At 45.0% G+C, this 16,084-nt stretch overlaps 2 protein-coding genes across 2 annotated transcripts in view; both read left to right on the top strand.

Moving 5' to 3' along the window:
• The window catches only part of rps16 (ribosomal protein S16), a 329,498-nt gene that overhangs the window by 206,256 nt on the left and 107,158 nt on the right, over positions 1-16,084 (top strand). The gene's annotated exons all lie outside the window — the stretch shown is intronic.
• lin7a (lin-7 homolog A (C. elegans)) overlaps positions 3,858-16,084 on the top strand; it is a 57,031-nt gene continuing 44,804 nt past the window's right edge. The window contains exon 1 of the mRNA XM_072674100.1: positions 3,858-3,936. Coding sequence (XP_072530201.1) covers positions 3,900-3,936 — 37 coding nt within the window. The 5' untranslated portion in view covers positions 3,858-3,899. The remainder of the gene's footprint in view (positions 3,937-16,084) is intronic.

The following is a 16,084-nucleotide window of genomic DNA, read 5'->3' as shown; positions in this document are numbered from 1 at the left end:
GATGGATGGTGCTCCATAGCATAGATAGATGCTCATAGATGAAGACTTTCTACTAGATTTTGGAGAAGCATTGCTGTGAGAATTTGATTGCATTAAAGTCAGGATGTTGGATGATCACAACCCCACAAAAAAAAAAAAAAACAGAAAGAGCGGAGATAGAAACAGACACCATAGATAGTGCTCAAGCAGGAGAAGGCGTCCCAAAACTTTTGTCAACAATATCAATAAGGAGCTTGTCCCACTTTGCTGTAACAATAACAACCTCCACTCTTCTGCACTCTTCAGGAATTGCATTAGATGTTGGAACATTGCTATAAGGAGGATTTGATTGCATTCTGCAACTCCAGCTCCAACTAGAGCTCCAATTTTGATCTCCTCCAAAATTGAGTACAAAGCTCTACTTCTTCTCTGGACAGTAGAGACAGTTACTCCAACAAAAGCAGGGGGAGGTGTCCAAAAACTTTTGTCAACAGTATCAATAGCGAGCTTGTCCCACTTTGCTGTAACATTAACAACCTTTACTCTTCTGCACTCTTCAGGAATTGCATTAGATGTTGGAACATTGCTATGAGGAGGATTTGATTGCATTCTGAGTTGGAGAGTTGCTCCTTCAAAATCCTTCTCTGGACAGTAGAGACAGTTACTCCAACAAGAGCAGGATCCTCTGTTTTAATACCCTTGATTTCAGAGGAATCAATGAAGGAACAGGTGTCCCAATACTTTTGTCCATTTAACGTCTTTTTATTTTTTTGTTTTTTACATCGAAAATGAGGATGGGTTGGACTGCCTGGACATTTGCTTGACCAAATATATACATGTATACGTTCTTCAAGGTCTGCCTCCCTCGCTTGGTCTCTCCCTGCTCTCCAAGCCACTCATCCATTAAGCCCCCACTCCTCTCTCTTTTAATCCCACTCCATTTTACTGAAAGCAGAAATGTTTTCCAGAGGCTTGCACTGTGCCCCATATGGTCGCGAGAACATAATCTCCCCGTGGCCTCGTTCTATCTGGCTTTAGGCCTCGCCCTCCATCCCTTCGTTCAGTCCAGCGCGCCACATCTGTCTGCAGCTGAGAGAGCTAGAACAACGTCGATGCTGTTTGTCCTGAAGCTAAGCAGCGATGTTCCCACCCTACCAGCCTGGGATCCATCAAAAAGGAAGAGTGGCTTGACGCTGCTTCGGCTGCTTTACTCTACAGTAGCATGATTGAGTGTGTCTCCAGAGTGTGTGCAGTGTGGGGGCGTCTGTGTGTCAGTCTGGAGCTCAGGCTCCTGGTCTGTGGTCCGATTGAAGCTCTGATGGGTCCACTCAGCCTAAACACTGCCATACAGGGTGCCATATTTTGGTCCCCATCCACTGTGGGGACGGGGGGCTTCAGCTAGATCTTGGAACATTGCTGTGAGGATTTGATAGCGATCAGCCATGAGAGCAAAAGTGAGGTCTGGTTCTGATAGTGGATGATTATCCCAGAGGTGTTGGATGGAGCTCCAGCAGTCTGGGGGGCATTATGCCCATCTAGCCCATGCCTGGCATTAGGCAACATGGTGCCCACAGGTGCATGTTCTATTGGCAGTGTTTCTCTACAGGGCTAGACCAGCTGTGTGTGTGTGTGTGTGTGTGTGTGTGTGTGTGTGTGTGTGTGGAGAAGGGGACTCCTAAGGCCCCGATGGGTAGCGACCCATGAAGAACCTGTGAGTGTAAACAGAACGGTGGCGTTTCATCACTTTCCAGGTTACCTGGAGCGTTCCAGCCCATTAAAGCCCAGCGGGGGTCCCAAACAGAGCTCTGATCCTGGGCTGCTGCTGCGCCACGCCATATAAACCCAGAGATTACAGCAGAACCCCCAGGATGAGGACAGTCAGAGCCCCCATCCCCGTTCTGAACAGCAGCTGAAGACATCGTCCAGCTCTTCATTCAGATGCTGAAACGAGAGCACAGCCGAACACGCCAACGTGGTCAACAGTGGAGATGAGCTACAGGCTGGGGCCCGAAACACCACCACCACCACATAAACCTCTCTCTCCCCTCTCTCGCTCTCTCACCACCTTTCTCATTGCCTCTCTCTTTCTCTCGTGTGCTCTCTCTCTTGTCTTTCTTTTTCATTATCCCTTTCTCTCTCTCCCAGCCTCTCCAAGAATCTATCTCTCTCTCTCTCTCTCTCTCTCTCTCTCTCTCTCTTCCTTATCACCCATATCTCTCTTTCTCCCTCTCTGGTCTCTCTCCATTATCCCCGTCGCGCTCTCTCTTTCTTCTCTTTCCTCGCGCTGTCATTCTCTACCCCCTTTTTCTACCTCTCTCGCCCACTCTCTCTCTCTCAGCATACCTACCTTTCGCTCCTACTCTCTCGCTCCCTCACTATCCCTACCTCTCTCTCCCACTCTCTCGCTCCCTCACTATCCCTACCTCTCGCTCCTACTCTCTCGCTCCCTCACTATTCCTACCTCTCTCTCCCACTCTCTCGCTCCCTCACTATCCCTACCTCTCTCTCCCACTCTCTTGCTCCCTCACTATTCCTACCTCTGTTTCCCACTCTCTCGCTCCCTCACTATTCCTACCTCTCTCTCCCACTCTCTCGCTCCCTCACTATCCCTACCTCTCGCTCCTACTCTCTCGCTCCCTCACTATTCCTACCTCTCTCTCCCACTCTCTCGCTCCCTCACTATTCCTACCTCTCTTTCCCACTCTCTCGCTCCTTCACTATTCCTACCTCTCTCTCCCACTCTCTCGCTCACTCACTATCCCTACCTCTCTTTCCCACTCTCTCTCTCCCTCACTATCCCTACCTCTCGCTCTTACTCTCTCACTCCCTCACTATCCCTATCTCTCTCTCCCTCACTATCCCTACCTCTCGCTCCTACTCTCTCACTCCCTCATTATCATTACCTCTCTCTCCCTCACTATCCCTACCTCTCTCTCCCACTCTCTCTCTCCCTCACTATCCCTACCTCTCTCTCCCACTCTCTCTCTCCCTCACTATCCCTATCTCTCTCTCCCTCATTATCCCTACCTCTCTCTCCCACTCTCTCGCTCCCTCACTATCCCTACCTCTCTCTCCCACTCTCTCTCTCCCTCACTATCCCTACCTCTCTCTCCCACTCTCTCCCTCACTATCCCTTTCTCTCTCTCCCTCACTATCCCTACCTCTCTCTCCCACTCTCTCCCTCACTATCCCTTTCTCTCTCTCCCTCACTATCCCTACCTCTCTCTCCCTCATTATCCCTACCTCTCTCTCCCACTCTCTCTCTCCCTCACTATCCGTACCTCTCTCTCCCACTCTCTCTCTCTCTCACTATCCCTATCTCTCTCCCACTCTCTCTCTCACTATTACTATCTCTCTCCCACTCTCTCTCTCACTATCCCTATCTCTCTCCCACTCTCTCTCTCTCTCACTATCCCTATCTCTCTCCCACTCTCTCTCTCACTATTACTATCTCTCTCCCACTCTCTCTCTCACTATCCCTATCTCTCTCCCACTCTCTCGCTCCCTCACTATCCCTACCTCTCTCTCCCACTCTCTCTCCATCGCTGTCTCACTCTCACTCACTGTTTCTTGCTGTCTGTCCGTTCTCTCTCTCTCTCTCTCTCTCATCATTTATATCCCCCTCTCTCATTCTTTCTGTTCATCTCTCTCTCTCTCTCCCTCTCTGTCTCTCTCTCCCCCATTGTGTCACACTCATTTTTTCTCTCTCTTACTCTATATCTCTCTCTCATTCTCTCACTACGTCTCTCTCTCTCTCTAATAGCCTCTCTCTCTCTCTCACTCTCACTCACTCACTATTTCTCGCTCTGTCTTTCTCAACCCCTCCCTCCTCTCTCTCTCTCTCTCTCTCCCCCCCCCCCCCCCCCCCCCTCTCTCTCTCTCTCTCTCGCGCGCGCTCTCAGCAGCAGTAGAAGGCAGACATGGCGACGGTGGTCCAGCCGCTGACTCTGGAGCGAGGTGAGTGCGCGATGGATTTCGTTGAATCCGGGATTTAATTCGGTTTTAATTCGGTTTGTTTTTTGATGGTTTTTCGTGAGAATGGTTTGATTTCCGTGGCGAGTCTCGCGCTCCGAGTTGCGCCGCTGTGCTCGGTGTGGAGGTGAATCAGTACGTATCTGTCAGTAAACCAGGCTGAATTACTCCCACCTGTGCTCGCGCCTCCTGGTGCACGCGCGCTTTACTCGCGTGCGCGCGTCCACGCTGATCTGTTTGATCTCCTACCTCAACTTCGGGTCCAAACAATGGAGAAGGTGCGAGTGCATCTGCCACGCACGAGCTTCCAGCCCCCCCCCCCCCCCCCCCCCCCGTCCCCACGCACTAGCTGCGCGTGCAGGCAGATGTTGCACAGCGGGACTGGAGTCATGCTGAGATGCGAGCTCGAGCTGTTTTGCATGCATTTTTCTATTTGGATTCTAGTGTGTATTTTTTTGGTGGACCATTATGGACTGTGTGTGTGTGTGTGTGTGTGTGTGTGTGTGTGTGTGTGTGCATGCACTGAGCCTAGATAGTCTGTAACTGGCAGTTGAGCTCAGTTTGAGGGACTGTGATCTTGTGTATGTTGTGGAACTGGTGGCACTGGTGTCCTCAGCAGCGGCTCAGCTGAGCAGGGCTGAGATATTAATAGGGAAATGGGATAGCCCTGCTATGGCAATAGCCCTGATATGGCATGAGGGACTATCGTGTTTAAACCCCTGCCAGAATAAATGATGGATGGCCTTAAAGCACTGTTAGCGCACACTGGAAACAAGTGGCTCAGTGGGTTAGGCTACAACAGCCTGGATTAGTTCATAATAGAGCTCAAAGGGCCCCGACCCTACATTTCTCCAGTGGTTTCTCTCCTCACGCAGCGTACAGACCATTACTGCACTGAACTACACACTGCTTCTATTTATTTGCTTAATATATATATAGTTTAATGGATGGGAAACAAGAAGACCTCATATTTAAGGTGCCGTTACTTTTGCACAAGCCACACGTAACCTCTTAAACCCCTTGGGAGTGAGCACACACACACACACACACACGCATACACACACACCCAGAGCAGTAGGCGGCCAACTAAGGCAGTGCCCGGGGAGCAGAGAGGGTGCTGCCCAAGTTTCCTGTGGCCATCAAACAAAGGGCCTAAACAGTGGCAGTTTGCAGAGCCCGGGTATCGAACCCACAACCCTGTCAATAGCCTGGAGCTCTAACTGCTGAGCACCACCGCCCCTATTATTTACAGTACTGTAAAAAAGAAAATACTGTACTTAAGGTGTCATTACTTTTGCACACTATGTCAATATCATTATTAATAATAATAAATAAACACCGACATGCACCGACACGCACCACAGAGCGCCACAGAAGGTCATTCTTACCTGTGGCCATCAAACTCTATACAGTGCCCTCCATAATTATTGGCACCCCTGGTTAAGATGTGTTCTTTAGCTTCTAATAAATTGAGTTTTTAATAAAGTAATAAAGGACCACGATGGAAAAAAGAGTCAAATGCAACCTTTAACTCAAGTGAATTTATTCAGTAGGAAAAAAATCCCACATAATTGTTTAACATCAAATCATGTGTGCCACAATTATTGGCACCCCTGATGTTTATACTTTGTTCAACCCCCTTTTGCCAACAAAACAGCACCTAATCCTCTCTTATAATGTTTCACAAGATGGGAGAATACAGATAGAGGGATCTTTGACCATTCCTCTTTGCACAATCTCTCTAAATCATCCAGCGACCTGGGTCCTCTCCCCTGCACTCTCCTCTTCAGCTCACCCCACAGGTTTTCAATGGGGTTGAGGTCTGGGGACTGAGATGGCCATGGGAGGAGCTTGATTCTGTGTGTGGTGAAGCATTTCTGTGTAGATTTGGCCATATGTTTTGGGTCATTATCTTGCTGAAAGACCCAGTGACGACCCATCTTCAGCTTTTGGGCAAAAAGCCACCAGATTTTGTTTTAAAATGTCCTGGTATTTCAAAGCATTCATGATGCCATGCACCCTAACAAGGTTCCCAGGGCCTTCGGAAGAGAAACAGGCCCACAGCATCACTGATCCCCCCCCATATTTCACAGTGGGCATGAGGTGCTTTTCTGCATACTCAGCTCTTGTGTTACGCCAGACCCACTTAGATCTTAGTTTCATCTGACCGAAGCACACGGTCCCAGTTGAAGGTCCAGTGCTGCTTAGCAAACTCCAGACGTCTGCGTTTATGATTGTGAGTGAGGAAAGGCTTTTTCTGTGCATGCCTCCCAAACAGCTTGTTGGCATGCAGATAGCGCCTGATGGTTGTTTTGGAGACTTTGTGACCCCAAGAAGCCACCATTTGTTGCAGTTCTGTAACAGTGAGCTTTGGAGAGCTTTTTATTTCTCTTATCATCCTCCTCACTGTTCCAGTTGTTTTAAACTTCTTAATAATTCCTCTGACAGTAGATATGGACAGGTGGAGGTCAGTGGCTATTTTCTTGTAGCCATTGCCTGACTTGTGGAGGTCAACACACATCTGCCTTACTTGAATGGTATGTTCCTTTGTCTTTCCCATGTTGAAGACAAATGGCCTCTGTGTCACGTCATATTTATAGCCCAGGGAAACAGGAAGTTGTGAATTACTAATTAAATGTTCCTACATACTCTGATCAACTTCGTAAACGACTGTAGAATTGACAGAAATACTTTAATTACATTTATTTCCATAAGAAATGTTTGGGGTGCCAATAATTATGGAACAGGTGATTTTATGAAGAATAATTATTTTTTTCCCTTAAAATTCACTTGAGTTAAAGGTTGGATTTTACTCTTTTTTCCATCGTGGTCCTTTATTATTTAGAAAAAAACTCAATTTATTAGAAGCTAAAGAACACATCTTAACCAGGGGTGCCAATAATTATGAAGGGCACTGTAACTCCTTTCTCAATGTGGGCCACTATGGTTCATCTGTGCAATACTCACTGTGCAGTACTGTTGTACTGTAATGTGCAATAATAATAATAATAATAGTACTGTAATTTGATTTAATATGTAGGCAATGACTCCCTAATTTCCCATATTTATTATCACAGGTATCACCACTATGCCACTTTACTATATTCATATAATTTATATATATGTACATATTTCAGTTTCAATTTATTTTTATGGAGTGTTTATTTTATAGGGTGTTTATTTTAATTGTATAGTGTTTGTTTTATAGAGTGTTTATTTTATAGTGTTTATTTTATAGGGTGTTTATTTTAATTGTATAGTGTTTGTTTTATAGAGTGTTTATTTTATAGTGTTTATTTTATAGAGTGTTTATTTTATTGAGTTTATTTTATTGAGTGTTTGCAATGGTTGCAACTGTAACAACTGCCATTTCCAAAATGTCTGATTCTAATTGTTATTATTATTATTTTAATCTGTTTAATTTAACAGTAAATAATAACTTATGTGTCTCTGTAAAGGGTCTGACATATTTACACTATGCACTATACCCCTGTCAGGTTTGTGCAGCCCTGCTCAAATGACACGTGTTGTTGATTTTCTATGTTGTTGAGTTTAAATAAGTGAATCAGTTTTCTACAGGGACTTAAATATGACATTTTTATATTTAAGGTGCCATTTATTTTGCACATACAACGCTATTATTATTATTATTAATAATAATAATAATAATAATAATAATAATAATAAGTATAGTATAATTATTGTGTGTCTCTGTAGAGGATGTGATGTATTTACACTCACAACATCTACAGTTCATTTTTACAGCTCTGAGAATGAAGCCGGCTGAAGTAAATAAGTGAATAAATCACGTCCAGGAACCTGATGATAGACTATATAGGTAGATAGATTATAGACACGACTTCTATTTATGTACTGAACATAACACGTGGGAGGCAAATAAAACGCTACATTTAATGGTTTTCTGATGTAAAATATAAACACACCTGGTCACATGACACTTGTTGAGGTTCTAAATGTAAATAAGTGAATAAATAGTATTCAGGAACTGGATTGTGGCATTTTTCTGCACATTAAAATAATAAACTATTAATTATAACATATTTAAGCTGCCATTACTTTCACACAAGACACATTTTAAATATTGTTACAAATTGCTAATTTGCTGCTTTGCATTTAGGTAAATTAGCATTAGTTAAACAGTAATTATGGTTTTATATAGGAGATCAAATCCTCAAAAAACAAATTCTGCACATTAAACACACTGTAAAAACATATTTAAGGTTGCCATTACTTTTGCACATTACTGTTAATATGACTGTAATTCTATTATTTATAATCTGTTAAATTAAGCAGTAAATAAACAGTAATTGTTTGTGTGTCTTTGTCGAGGACGTGACGTATTTACACTGTTAGTTTTTACATAATTAAGGAGTGAACAGACTGTTTCTGTTAAGACTACATTAATATCTGTGCCGCCATAGTCAATAATAAATGTACAGGATTATATAATAATAATAATAATTTTTTTTTATTATTGATCCAAATTTCTTTTATTTAATTTGCATTTGATTAAATGTAGAATTTGGGCACACCTCATTACATAAATCACGATGATTATAAATTGTAAAAAAGTGAGTAAATCCTGTTATTTAAAACATTTCAGAGCAGTGAAAAACTGCTTATGCAGCAATTTCTTATTCAAGTACTCGTCTCTGTGTGAAAAGGTGGTAAACGTATGCGATAGCGGTGCCGGTGCAGCACTACTCGCTAGCTAACATGCTGTGGTAACTGATTTACGGCAGTTAGCATGGCGCTAACCGAGTGTCTAAACCCTCACACAGCCTCCTCACAGCGTGTTCAGTGATCTAGTAGACGGGATTGTGGGGTTTCTGACCCTGTGGGACACATTTTCTTCTAATATTGTCTGTAGCTTGTTGTTCCAGGTCCAGAGAATAGACAGATGTCTTTAAAACTGAGGATGTCCTGATTTCAGTAACTTAATTCTGAGGATCGTCTGATACTGATCCGATCTGTGTGTTTATGTAGCAGTTAGTCCCCTAACAACGTCCCCAATATCGTCCAAACAATCAATACAACGATATTTAACCGTCGCTACATTGCTGTAATCTCACACATCTAGAGCGGAAGTGGACACTACGCAGAAGTGGACGACACTGGGGACGGCTGTTGTTAGGGGACAAACTGCTACTTGTCCGTAGAACTAAGGATGTCCTGATTTCAGTAACTTAATTCTGAGGATCGTCTGATACTGATCCGATCTGTGTGTTTATGTAGCAGTTAGTCCCCTAACAACGTCCCCAATATCGTCCACTTCCACGTATTCCTGCCAAAAAATCTATACGACAATATTTAACGGTCGCTACAGCGCTGTAGCGTTGGACACTACGCGGAAGTAGACGGCTGTTGTTAGGGGACAAACTGCTACCTGTCTTTAAAACTAAGGATGTCCTGACTTGGGTAACTTCATTCTGAGGAGCGTGTGATACTGATCCGATCTTTGTACAAATAAATATATTAATAATACTGTCGCAGAGTTTAGCGATAAGTCCTGCTAATAAATACTGAAGTAAAATAAAATAAAAAAATAAAAAAAAGTACTAAATACTAGTTCGTAAAATGAGACATTCTGGACTGATTTACGTAGTTTAGTAGCGACTTTTTTTTTTAAATACTGCTTTAAAGAGTTTAAAAATGGAAAAATTGTTTTTTACGCAAAGTTGAAGCTTATAGTTTTTTTTGACGATAGTCGCTCTCATATTTTAATAATTTAAACCAGTAAAATGGATTAAAATGACTTGATGCAAAAACGTCTTTACATTAGCTAACATTAATTACTGTTGAATAAAAAAAAAAAAAACATAATTACTGTTTTTTTCAGTTGAAAATATTTTGGTCGGACAGTGATACATCGCTTCATCAGCTAGCCTTTAGCTTCAGTGCTAAAATGAAGGAATTTGTCTTGACTGATTAAATTGCTGCTTTAACCCAAGTCAAATCAGGGCCGAAGTACAGCTGGTTATTAACAGGTGAGCGGAATCACCTGTGGACAGTGCTCGCTAAATGTAAATGCTGCACAGTGCTATGCAGTGGCCAGTACTTCCAGGAAGGACAGCCTTGGATCATGGGGTCCCAAGGCTCATGGGTGCACATGGAGGCCCTACCTCACAACTTACAGGATCTAAAGGATCTGCTGCTAACGTTAGTCTTGGTGTTCCAGATACCACAGGACACCTTCAGAGGTCATGTGGAGCCCAAGCGTGAGCTAGAGGGGTGTAAAGCACCCACAGCATCGGGGTTGTGGGGTTCTCAGGAGTGATGATGCAGCTCCATCTAATATACTTGGAGTTGGATTGGCAGAACTGATGCTCACACTCTTGGGAGGCTGGATGCAATCAAATTCGAATGCCTTCGAATCAGATTAGGGCCGAAGTACTGCTTTACAGCTGGTTATTAACAGGTGAGCGGAATCACCTGTGGACAGTGCTCGCTAAATGTAAATGCTGCTAAATGAGCTTACAGTGGTAAACCGAGCTCGAGATTCGTCTGATATTAAGCGTTCAGGGCAGCGCTAGGCTATAGATTTTTCTGCTGGCTCTCCTTAATGAAACAAGTAGGCTAATGAAGCACTTACAGGGTGATATAGTGTGTTTGCTTTGACTGGAGACTCGCTGTCGTGATTAAATAACACACACCGTAAAACATATTTTGACAGTACGTGTACACTGAAAAAGCGCTACGCCGAGTTTCCGTGGGATTCAAGTATTATATCAGCTCAAATATTGGCTGTAACGTTTATTCTTTTGGCCGTTATGGTGTCGGATGTACTTTACTTCCAAGTGTAATATAATCTCCTCATTCGGTTTTACACCAACCAGCCAAAACATTAAAACCACCTGCCGAATATTGTGTAGGTCACCCTTGTGCCACCAAAGCAGCTCTGAGACACCGAGGCGTAGACTCCACAAGACTCCTGAAGGTATCCTTTGGGATCTGGACCTCTTCAGATGTTAGCAGACTCCAAGTCCTGTAAGTTGTGAGGTGGGGTCTCCATAAGCATCAATGATTCTTGGGCATCTATGGGCTCCCTGTTGCTGGTTGGCCTTTCTTGGAGCACCTTTGGTAGGCCTCACCAGACCTGTCTGATGTTCTGGAGATGTTCTGACCCAGTTGTCTAGAACATCACAGTTGGGTTCTCGTCAGAGTAGCTCAGATTCTTCTAATATCATTTTATGACACTCATGGTCACATTAATTATGGTTAAAGATTGTCCTGCATTATTCTGATACAAATCAGCCATAACATTAGAACCACTTGTGGGTAACGGGAATAACACTGATGATCTGGTTCCAGTGGATCCTGACAAGTGATAGGTCTACAGCAAGTAAACCGTCAGTTCTTGAAGGTGATGGAGGTGTTGAAGCTGGACTAAATGGACAAGCATAAGAATCTGAGAAACCGTGATGTTCTAGATGCCTGGGTCAGAACATCTCCAGAACATCAGGCAGGTCTTGTGTGGTGCTCACACAGTGCTATGCAGTGGCCAGTACTTCCTGGAAGGACAGCCTGGGATCACGAGTCCCAAGACCCATGGGTGCGCCTGGAGGCCCTACCTTACAACTTACAGGATCTAAAGGATCTGCTGCTAACGTTAGTCTTGGTGTTCCAGATACCACAGGACATGATGGAGCTCCATCCAATATACTTGGACTTGGAGTGGCAGAACTGATGCTCACACTCTTGGGAGGCTGGATGCAATCAAATCCTCAACATCTAATGTAATGCCTTCGCGGAAGAGTGGAGGTTGTTATTGCAGCAAAAGGGAAAAATCCCTATTTATACTCTTGACAAAAGTATTGGGACACCTGCTCATTCATTGTTTCTTCTGAAATCAAGGGTATTAAAGAGCTGACCCTGCTTTTGTTGGAGGAACTGTCTCTACTGTCCAGAGAAGAAGACTTTCTACTAGATTTTGAAGGAGGAACATTGCTGTGAGGATTTGATTGCATTCAGTGACGAGCGTTAGTGAGGTCAGGACTCAACTCCCCAACTCATCCCATCCAAAAGTCCAGAGAACACAGCTGGGGGGCTTTATACTCCTCTAGCCCAGGCCTGGCATTAGGCAGCATGGTGCCAATAGAGTCCTATTCTATTCACTAGACAAGTGTGTGTGTGTGTGTGTGTGTGTGTGCGCATTTGCACATCTGCCAAATGCATTCATTAGAAGATGAATATATAGACATAAAGTGTATCTAAGGAGGGAAAACTGGCTTCAGAGGAGGAAGAAGAGGTTTCCATGACGCGTCCTCAGTGACATCGCTGACCTTATCATGGGCCGAAGCAGCGTGAGGTCATTTGTGTTGCTCTCCCACGGCTCCTCGCTGGAGCCTTTTGATGTATCGGCGGAGTGCGTGCCCTCTGCTGTTAGGAATGTCACGACTCGACCAATTAGCGCTGATTGGGGATTTGATAAAGTGAGCTGGCGTGGATTTGAGAGAACCCCCTGAGGTGGACTTGGCCTCTGCATTCTTGGCAGGCTCGAGGTCTACGGAAAGGTGTTTTTTTTGGAGATGTACGATGTATTAAAAAAATATAAAAAAGTGACAGAGCGTGTGGCAGATGGTTCATTCCCTCTATCTTTCTTTCTGCGGGGATGCGCTCGACCATGAGAAATTCAGGGGAGACAACGAACTCCAAAGTACTGTTTCTTCTGCTCCAGAAGACCTCGCTCTAAATTAGGGCGGCACAGTATGGACGAAGGAAATGAAGGGTAGCGATAAGACCAAAATACTTCACGTCTAAAACTTAGTATTTCTTCTGAAGTCAAGGGTATTAGCCAGGGTTTGTCCTCCTTTACTGCAGTAATAGCTTACATTGCTGTGAGGAGGATCTAAAGGATCTGCTGCTAACGTTAGTCTTGGTGTTCCAGATACCACAGGACACCTTCAGAGGTCATGTGGAGCCCAAGCGTGAGCTAGAGGGGTGTAAAGCACCCAGCATCGGGGTTGTGGGGTTCTCAGAAGTGATGATGTAGCTCCATCCAATATACCTGGAGTTGGAGTGGCAGAACTGACTGGATGCAATCAAATCCTCAACATCTAATGTAATGCCTTCACAAAAGAGAGGAGGTTGTTATTGCAGCAAAGTGGAAAACTCCCTATTTATACTCTTGACAAAAGTATTGGGACACCTGCTCATTCATTGTTTCTACTGAAATTGAGTGTATTAAAGAGCTGACCCTGCTTCTGTTGGAGGAACTGTCTCTACTGTCCAGAGAAGAAGACTTTCTACTAGATTCTGGAGGAGGAGCATTGCTGTGAGGAGGACTTGATGGCATCCCGCCCTGAGAGAGCGAGAGCATCAGTGAGGTCAGGGAGGTCAGGTACTGTACATGTTGGATGATCCGTTGTGACACTCCCTAACTTATGCCTAATTGGCTCAATCATCACTCCAGAGAACCCCACAGCTCAATGCTGGGGGGCTTCATACCCCTCTAGCTCACACACTCGGGGCTACACTCATTGGGCACAGTCACCCTAGGCTCTTGTGCAGCAATGCTTCACTGTGGGGAGTAGCTCTCTTAGTTGAATGTGGTGTCCGGAAACTTTACCGACAAACCTGACCAGCATCACCAAGTTGGTCGACTAACCTGACCAGCATCGCCAAGCTGATCAACCAGTATGACCAAGCTGATTGACCAGCATGACCAAAATCAAATGCCACATTCACTATGCTGTTCAAGCACTGGTTAGCATGACCAGCATGACCAGCATCAGCAGTGTGGTCAACCAGCATGACCAGTATGACCAAGCTGATTGACCAGCATGACCACAATCAAATGCAACATTCACTATGCTGGTCAGGAGCTGGTTAAACATCTAGCTTACCAAGCTGGTCAACCAATCTGACCAGCATCACCAAAATCAAATACCACATTCTCTATGCTGGTCAAGAACTGGTTAAACAAGCTGGCTGACCAACCTGACCATCATCACCAAGCTGGTCGACCAGCATTCACTATTTTACACATAGAAAATCTACCAGACATGCTATTAGAATAGGGGTGCCTGGACTTTTGCACACAGCTGCACACACTGTATGTATGTGTGTGTGTTTTCTGTACAGTTAGGTTTGGGGGTATCATAGTTCAATAGAAAACCCTCATATAACTCGTAAAACAGCAGTCTGCCTGTGTGTGTGTGTGTGTGTGTGTGTGTGTGTGTGTGTGTGTGCGGCTGCACCGTTTCTGACACACTCTGACTGATGTCCCTGTTATTAAATCTCTGTCTGAAATGGAGCTGCGGGATGTGATTTTCAATCTGCTCAGTAATGGAAAGGGACTCGCTCGCCGCGGCGGTCCCATCTTCACACACTCTGACCTAAACCAAAGCTCCGGTGTCCGGGGTGTGCGACACTGGATTTGAGTGCTCTCTCTCTCTCTCTCTCTCTCTCTCTCTGACCTGTGGTCCTTTGAGTTTACCCTGTAATTCCATGAGTTTTCCCTTTCTCAGCTTTATGGATGAAGCACAGCGTCGGTCAGGCTTCTGTAAACACCGACTCTTCACTGCAGGACTGACCGACTCGATTGCCTCGTTAAAGCGAACAGAGTCCGGCTCAGGGTTCATTCATATACGGCAGGTCACTGTGGACTCGAACCTTGATAGCCCTTTAAGGAAGCCTGGTTGTGCTGGTTACTCTGCTCCTCTCAGCGCTGTTGTTGTGATCACGCTGATATTTACAGCTGAACGTTCCCATTCGACTGCCTTTCTGATTGAATGCGGACCCACTGCCCACTTCAGTGGCCGTTTACTGTTCCTGTGATGTTTTTTTTTTTGGATAGCCTTTTAAGAAATGGCTCTATGTAGCACCAAAAAGGGTTCCACTAGTGTAACAACCTAAGAACCCTCGTTCAGACCTGTATAGAACCCTGTTCAAGTGTGGCAATATGAATTACACTGGGGTCTTGGTTGTACTGGGTGGGGTTTTGGTTGTTATGGGTAGGGTTTTGGTTGTTATGGGTGGGGTTTTGGTTGTACTGGGTGGAGCTTTGGTTGTTCTGGGTGGGGTTTTGGTTGTTCTGGGTGGGGTTTTGGTTGTACTGGGTGGGGTTTTGGTTGTACTGGGAGGGGTTCTGGTTGCTCTGGGTGAGGTTTTGGTTGTTCCGGAAAGAGTTTTGGTTGTTCTGGGTGGAGTTTTGGTTATACTGGGTGGGGTTTCGGTTGTTCTGGGAGGGGTTTTGGTTGTACTGGGAGGGGTTCTGGTTGTACTGGGAGGGGTTCTGGTTGCTCTGGGTGAGGTTTTGGTTGTTCTTGGTGGAGTTTTGGTTGTTCTAGGTGGGGTTTCAATTGTTCTGGGTGGGGTTTCAGTTGTTCTGGGTGGGGTTTCAGTTGTTCTGGGAGGGGTTTTGGTTGTACTGGAAGGAGTTTTGGCTGTTCAGAGAGGGGTTTCAGTTGTTCTGGGAGGGGGTTCGGTTGTTCTGGAAGGGGTTTCGGTTGTTCTGGAAGGGGTTTTGGTTGTACTGGGAGGGGTTTGGTATAAAGCCCCCCAGCATTGAGCTGTGGAGCAGTGAAACTGTGTTCTCTGGAATGATGAATGGTGATGGTGCTTGATTTCAGAAGAAACAATAAATGAGCAGGTGTCCCAATACTTTTGTCCATATAGCGTATCATTTTTAGTTGCTTGAAATCTCTTAATGCCTAGAAGACCCTGAGGGTTCCTCTCTGATAAACGCCCAGTCTTACCTCCTCCTAGGGCTTTTATTCAGTAATCAGGACTGCAAGCCTGGACCTGCCGGAATCTTCCGGCCATTTAAGAGGTTAAACGAGGTTTTCGCTGCTGGTTTGTTTGTGTTGAGGCGCCTTATTTAATGAAGCAGAAGGAACTGCGGAGTCAAGCGCCTCGGTTACACACCTAGCGGCGGTTAACGCTGCACAATTAATCACATCTGATCAATAATACATGTGCTTCTGAAGGTACTAGGTGGGATTGTGGGTGGGATTTCTGTTGTGGGAGGAGTTTCAGTTGTTCTGGGAGGGGGTTCGGTTGGTCTGGGAGGGTTTTTAGTTTTACTCGGCAGGGCTTCGGTTGTACTAGGTGGGATTGTGGGTGGGATTTCTGTTGTGGGAGGAGTTTCAGTTGTTCTGGGAGGGGTTTA

Source organism: Salminus brasiliensis, chromosome 2 (genome assembly GCF_030463535.1).
Source record: "Salminus brasiliensis chromosome 2, fSalBra1.hap2, whole genome shotgun sequence".
Classification (NCBI taxonomy): domain Eukaryota; kingdom Metazoa; phylum Chordata; class Actinopteri; order Characiformes; family Bryconidae; genus Salminus; species Salminus brasiliensis.
Note: the sequence above shows the minus strand (reverse complement) of the source record. Positions and strands in the feature narration are given on the sequence as shown.